Genomic DNA, 7,475 nt, shown 5'->3' on the forward strand with positions numbered 1-7,475 from the left:
TGCCTCATTTTACCTGTGAATCAGAGACAAATGGGGATTCTACCATTGATAGATAAATCCTTAGAACACAGGTAAACCATCATGGGCTGGGTCCAGAGTGTCATTATGCCCACTTTAAGGCAGACTTCGACTTGGACTCAAACTCCATTTATCACCTGAATCTCCTAATTAGTGAGCGACAGTGGGGTTAACTCAGATGCAATGTTTAGTAATCTGTGAAAAGGTGTTATCTTTTGCCCAATGCAGTTTCTTTGGTAAATACTCACAGGTCCCTTGGGAAAAGATAGAAGGGAGACAGCCAATATATTTTCGTAAAGTAATTTCAGGACTCTTTTTAAAGCCTCCCTGGCTTCCCTTCATTAAGGAGTTTCAGGGCCTGTGAACTGACATAGGCTCCCTGTGTAGGGCAACTGTAGCAAGGACAGAGAATTACAGAGTCTTCAGATAACACATGAATGGGCTCATCAGGTGTGTGAGGAAGGGTTGCTTGAACTGAAGACTGAGGTCCAGTGGAGTTTGGGATTTGGGTGTTTGAGTTCTTGAAGTCCTTCCACAATTGCAGTTCTCAAGGTATACTTTCTTTATTGATGCCCTAACTTTCATATGAAGGATTTGATGAGGCTGTGATTCAATTGACTTTACAGATTAACTCCCCATTAAAGTGGGGGTTTGATTTTGGGTGGTTTTATACTGCTGCTACAAAAAACAAGACTTTTTTTTCAGCACAGACAGAAAAAGTTCCTAGTTTCAGTTTTTGCTTTCAGTCAAGAATTAGGGACTTCACTGTGGCATTTTCTTTCTTTAACTTTTCTAATATTAGCCGTGTCATTCTTCAGTCCTGATTTCTTATACTGTTATATATGGCATTACCAATGTGGTCCCCCAGGGCTTGCTTTCAAACAGATATTGGAAAGGTTATAATTTGATTAGTTGCTTCTCCACTCTGGGCAATGGGTTACCAGATTTCTGTTCCTGAAGGTAGACTGCTTTTACCCCAACTAGGTTATATAATCAAACCTAGATTCCCCTCAATTCCAGATCTGCTGTCCAAAGTCCCCTCATTGTAACAGCTGCTGATCCAATGGTTCATGATGTAAATTGATTTTGTTTATCTTGAGTAGAAAAGGAATTGATTAGAAGGATATCAAGTATTTTCATGGAATTGATGGGAAAGCTGTCGAACCAGACTTAGAAAATGGACCAGAACCAAGGAGATCTAGGCAAGAGGAGCCACAGAAAATGTTATGGGCCAGGCTCTTTGGGTTCCACTACTCTGGGCATTGAACGCTGCTGCGACTGACAAGATTGGAATGGATCCCAGACTTCCTTCTTGCCATCTTGTTTGGCTGAACTTCGGTCACGTGCCTTGTCCTTCCTAGTTGCTTGGGTCCAGGGAAAGAAAGTACTTGGCCTTTGGTGTCTATGGGGAGGCGGCCCTATTTGTACTCAAGATTTGAACAATGACAGATTACTCAGATTTAGAATGTGAACATATAGAATGACATTGGGGTTGCAACTTTGAGTAAAGGGTTAGCCTCAGCACTGGGCTGATCTAGGTCTGCCTATAAGAATGACCTCAGAGTCCTGTTTCTTGGGAAACTGTAGTGATAATAAACATGGAATGTTGTGCCTGTTTTGTTTGTTGTGAGGGCTTGATCTGGACTTCTGGACTGGAGCTGCTGGGGGTAATATACAGGTTTTGGGTCTGTGTCACAAGACCCATATGAAAGATTGTTGGGAAGCTAAAGCTGTGACTTCTCTGTGTCAAGATGACCTTGGATATGGTTCTGTGGCAGCCTTGCCTTTCTTGCATGGGTGTAGGGCAAAAGAAGCTGTGTACTTGGGTAGCTGTTAAGCATTGTATTTGTTTCCTATGGCCATTCTATCAAACTCAGTGACTTAATATAGCATAATTCATTACATTATAGTTTCACAGGTTAGAAGTCTGACATGGATCTTAATGAGCTAGATCAAAGTGTCAGCAGGTCTGTGTTCCTTTTTGAAGGCTTTAGTGAAGCATCCATTTCCTGGCCTTTTCTAGATGCTAGAGGCCACCTTTCTTTGGCCTGGTGTCCTTTCCTCCATCTTTAAAGTCAGTAGTGGTGATAGATTCCTTCTCACATGGTATCACTCTGGTCTTCTCTTCTGCTTCCCTCTTCCACTTTTAAGGACCCTTGTGATGACTTTAGGCCCATCTGGACAATCCAAAATAATCCCTCTATTTTAAGGTCAGCTGGTCATCAACTTAAATTTCGCCTGTAACTTTAATTCCTTTTCTCCATTTAACATAATATATCTATACTTCTGGGAATTAGGATGTGGACATCTTTGGGGGACTTAGAACAGGTGTCCTGATGAAATGAAGGTGCTGTTTCTTGTCCTCTGTCCTTCTACAGAGCTATGCACATGGAGACTAAAGCCTGTAATGTGTCTTATATCTGATTGCTGATCTGAATTTGCAATCACTGCTATGTGGATGCCTGCTAGAACCACAATTCTGAGAGGGCAGACCATTACTGGGAGTATTTCCACGTGTTCAAGCACGATTTATTAAATCTCCATAGGAGTCTACTGTTGTTATGAAAATGGACTAATTTTTTAATTGTGTAGCTCCCAGGATATCTTTCCTTTCCAAAACTTCTGAGAATAATTCTCATATAGGATTCTGGGCAATAAGTTTCTGGGACTCTGCTAACTATCCAAATCTCCAAACCTTTAGGACTTTATTTTGGCCAACAGAAAGAGTTGAAAGCTACTGTTTTCTTTTAGAGGAAAAGTACTTTAAAAAAACCTGTCTGATATAAATTTTAAATGAAGCCAATATGTTAGGCTGGGCTGTTGTAAAATTATTTTCATCATTGCATTCATTGTGTCATCCAGATCTTTGGCTCCAGATATGCTGTTCTTGTAAAAATTTCATTTCAGCTGTTAGGGTAATCAAAATGGTTTCAAAAGCTTTCCTTGAATACTGAATTGAAATAAAATAATGAAATGCACTAGCAAATGCCAGATACTACAGAAGGAAGATACCAGATATAGGCAGGTTTTGCTTTTTAAAACAGTTGATTTTATTAACTTCTTTACTTTGATATAATTTTGAAGTAACTATTCCTGGTATATACAATTTCCACATAATTCAAGTTGCTTTTCAGTCCAAAATCAGATTTGGGACTACATAATTAAACACACAAAGTGCAGAATAATATTTCACTTATTTAAGTTGTCTTTTGATGCCACAGTTTATGTTCTATAATGGTATTTTTACAATGTATAATGCATAATTTTGTATAATGGTAATTTTATAATGCACGGGCAGAGAAACAAAATGATGGCTATAAGTTTTATCTTTTAAAATTTTGATACTAAGATCTGTGTTTCTAAAAAACCACAAGCTACAGATGCCTATAAGCGACACAATCTTATTATTCTATTACGGAATAAAAATGTTGTTGAGCTTGTGGATGACATAAATGTGGCAACGAGAAACAAATTTTGGAGAGAACTCCCTGAATAGTCAAAAGGCTATGCAAAATATTATTCAAAAGAAGCTTCTGTTTCAAAACGTTACCTAGCTTAGTCACAGTAAAAACTTGAAATCAGCCAAGCACATCAGGCCAGACTTTTTGGAGACACTGTGGGGATGGAAATAGCAGATTTGCTGTCATGTGACTTGGCCCGGAGCAGCAAGAGTAGGACATCTTCATTCTCTGCACTCCTCTTCTTCGTTGAGAGCCTCTTGACAACCTTCCACCTCTGACTGCTGCTGTATTTGCTCTGCAGAATTTCTTCCTGCTCTCGGTGTTCATTTATTCATCCATCCTTCCGTCTGGTAACTTTTTGTTGAGTGCCACTTTATAAGAATTTAATTATAGAAGAATTGGTGAAGGTGGGAATGATCTTGATCTGTATCATTTAATCACTCAGGCACAGGGGAAGTCTCAGGAAAAAAATGTCTCATCTATATGTACCTGTCCTGCTCTGTTGTGGCAGAGTCCTGTTCTAAGGGCCAGTCTTTCCACTTGATTAACTACCTAATGAAAATACATAAAAAGGGACATTCTCCCTGGAGGCAATGCAGCAATGCTAGTGGCTCTAATGGAACTCAGCAGGTAGGCAGGGCTTTTCCTACCAAACGCATATACCATATAAGTGGTGACTTACTAGTAGTCTTGATATGAGCTTTGCCAAAATACCACTCCTAGTTCAGGAGCAGCCAGGAAGTGAGTCTTGTCCAAGTTCCTCTACAGTACGTGGGAGGCAGAGTGCATGGATTTTCAGCCATGAGGATCTTTCTCTGGGGTAGAGAGCCGTGAATTCATATGTATCAGCAGTGGAACAGATTGCAAAAAATGGCCTCAATACTTTTCAGCTTCTCCCATCAAGAGATGAACTGTTTCCCCATTCTTGAAATCCAGGGTGGCCTTGGGATTTGCCTTGACCAATGCACAGTGGTAGAAGTGACATCAAGTGAGCTCCAAACCTAAGCATCAAGAGGCCATGTGGCTTCTGCTTTTCTTTGTCTTGGGACCCTGTGACCTGCTATGTGGAGGAACCCAGACAATCTTGCTGGATGGTGAAAGACATGTGACCTTGTCATTCCAGCCTTCCAATTGCCAAACATCTGAGTGAGACCATCTTAGATCCTCTGCCAGCTGACTCCAGATGCATGTAGAAGTCCAACAGGGATTGACTGAGCTATAGCTCCAATCAGAACAACCAACCAACTTCCCAAATCATGAGCTAAACAAATGGCAGTTATTTTAAACCACTGGGCTTTGGGGTGGTTGGTTACACAGCAAAAGCTAACTGATATGAGTAGTCATATGAGATGATTTGTATCCTATTTTATTATGTTTATTTATTTATTTTGAGGGAGAGAGTGTGTCACCAGGGGAGGGGCAATGTGTTTTCATTTCTTTGAGAATAATCCCATTACTCAGATTTTATACACCCCAGGAAAGACGTGGCACTTAACTCTCAAGTTAAGATTTCTTCCCCTTGAGAAATGGAGGGGAGAGTGGGAAAGGCCAAAGTGTCATGTATTAATATAGCCCTATGTGAATTTGGATTATTTAAATATGAAGTAATATGATACAAACATACTTACAAAGTCTCATTTCTGGAAAAATTTTTGAAATAATGTGAACCTCCCCCTGCAAAATCAATAATCGCATATGTTTCAAGCCGGTGGACTGAGAGAATTGGAAACTCTAATTATGCTATTGCTATGGTAGCTGATAAACATAACTACATGATACTGTTCTTTATCAGTCTTATGAAAAAGTTATTCTTGAATTATAGGAGTTTGAATTCTGAAAGGTGTTCTGCGGAACACCCTAGCATAAATTGACTTTGATGGTCCGTCCTGTTGATTGTTTTTGTGCCTGAGGCAAGGGGATGGGCTCTGAGAAAAACTAGGAAAGAAGGATCAGATTTTGAACCCTCATGAGGAAGCGGGGGAACCAGATACTGGATGAACTGCTTCGGGATCCAGGTGATAATGGGCGTCACTGTGAAGGATGAGAGCCAGAGTCCCTACTTCTCCATGGCACCAGGACTGCTGTGACATTTTCAGAATTGACAACTCCAGGACCACAGAGACACATGGTCAAGGATGTTCCAAGATGTCCGTCAGCTGTGTGAGCATTGAAGCTTCCCCTAGTGGCTGCATTAGCAAGGACATTAGCAAGGACATGGATGGAGTGAACTGGAAGGGAGAGAAAGGACTGTGAAAGGTGAGCTGGGTCCTGACTGTGGCTCACAAGCTGACCCATGGGCACAGGAGAGGCATACTTTAAGACCTTTAGTAATATTTTGGGGTGGGAGGAGATTTTGGAGGGTCTGTGTCTGCAGAAAGAGTTAAATGTAAGAACTTTGAGATACTGACGGTAGTCAGTCTGAATTTATGGACAGGCGGCTTTGACCTTGGGATTCTTAATATACCTATACATGCCAGTATGGTGGCTTTGCTCTTTAGTCTCTTTATGGACTTGGGCTATTTACTTAACTCCCTAAACCCCTGGTTCCTCGTTTGTAGAATGGAAGCAGTAATGGTGCTTAACTTTATGAGATTTTTTTGTGAGGATTCAATGAGCAAGGAAGGAGCTAAGCATGGTGCATAGTCAACATTGTAAATGTGAGCTATCATTATGTTGTTAATACATTCGCTGTCTTTGAAGCATACAATCTCAGTTTCACAGAACCCTTGGAATTGCCAACAAGGTTTGCTGACCAGATTACTTTGAGATCATCGGTAACTTTTGGGTCTTAGATCCTTCCTGATCTTTAATGATTGATGTGGCAGGAGAACACAAGTAATGATTCCTTCTTAGTCTCAGGCCCTCTGCAACTGTCGTTGCAGCTGGCATTTTCTAATTTTCTGCCACATCCTTCTGGGAAAAGAGTACTTCTTATGTAGGAGAGATGATATTTTATCAAGGAAGATCAAGCCATTCTGAGAGAGGAGAGATTACCCATATGTTTTCATTCACTGACATTTTGGGAAAATTACTACAGTTTGCTTTCTTCTTTATTAAATGGCATAAAAATTCTGTAAAAGCAATTAATGGAAATATTTAATTCCAACTATATTAAAACCAATTTTTCTGTCTCTATTGCACTCAAAATGGCAGGTTGAATGAATCCTTGAAAGTATGACTAGGGGTTTCCATAGCAACCAGACAGGAACGAGGGAGGAGACCTAGTTCTGGTCCATAGGTGCTTTTCTTCTACTCACTGGGGACCCTAGCGAATCCATTTGTGGACAGAACCGTGCCATGGCTCTCAGTGCACCCAAGTCTAGAGCTCCAAATGCTACTTTCTAACCAAGGTAGGGCCAATGGAGGTTAGAGTGACTGCTCATAGTGAAAGGACCCCAGTGAATAATAATAATACCAGAGATTGGATTATATTTTTCATTCCATAAAGTGTTTTTGTTTACATTATGTTACTTAATCATGTTATCACTCTAAGGTAAGTTATCGCCATTCTAAAGGTGAGGAAACAGGTTAAGAAAGGTGAAATGGCATGCTAGAGTCAAGTTGCAGAGCCAGGGTCTGAATCATCCTACTCCAAGACCAGTGTCCATTCCTTGGGGCCCTGGTATGGGTCAGAACCTCCTTCACAGACTCTTCCCTGTTCTCCATGGCAGGGTGGGTGGTTGGAGAGAGTGAGGCTTTACCTGCGTCCTCACGGGGGGCTGTGATGGAGAATAGGGCACAGCTTGATGTATTTCCATGAAAGGCACACTTGCCAGGATGGGAGATGAATACTGTGTGGAAAAAAAGACACGTTGCATTTCTTCTGTGGCCCCTGATACTTTGCTTGCTGTAGTGTGGAGCCCCTCATCAGTGGCAGTGATAAAAGGCACTGTCTTGTTGCATCTATTAACACATCCTTCCACAGTTTTGTTTAATTACACTGATTATTTCCCATTGTAAGTTTATTCTTTTCTGAGCTTTTTTCTCAGGATGCTT

At 40.8% G+C, this 7,475-nt stretch overlaps 1 protein-coding gene and 1 long non-coding RNA gene across 2 annotated transcripts in view; one reads left to right on the forward strand and one right to left on the reverse strand.

The window, feature by feature from the left end:
• The window catches only part of LOC144229607 (uncharacterized), a 214,731-nt gene that overhangs the window by 38,955 nt on the left and 168,301 nt on the right, over window positions 1-7,475 (forward strand). The window lies entirely within an intron of this gene.
• Window positions 1-7,475, reverse strand: part of LOC144229590 (small nuclear ribonucleoprotein G-like) — an 11,006-nt gene that overhangs the window by 2,745 nt on the left and 786 nt on the right. The window contains exon 3 of the mRNA XM_077761691.1: window positions 267-345. Coding sequence (XP_077617817.1) covers window positions 267-345 — 79 coding nt within the window. The remainder of the gene's footprint in view (window positions 1-266; window positions 346-7,475) is intronic.

The sequence above is a fragment of the Crocuta crocuta genome, unplaced genomic scaffold (assembly GCF_008692635.1).
Source record: "Crocuta crocuta isolate KB4526 unplaced genomic scaffold, BGI_CrCroc_1.0 scaffold657, whole genome shotgun sequence".
NCBI lineage: Eukaryota > Metazoa > Chordata > Mammalia > Carnivora > Hyaenidae > Crocuta > Crocuta crocuta.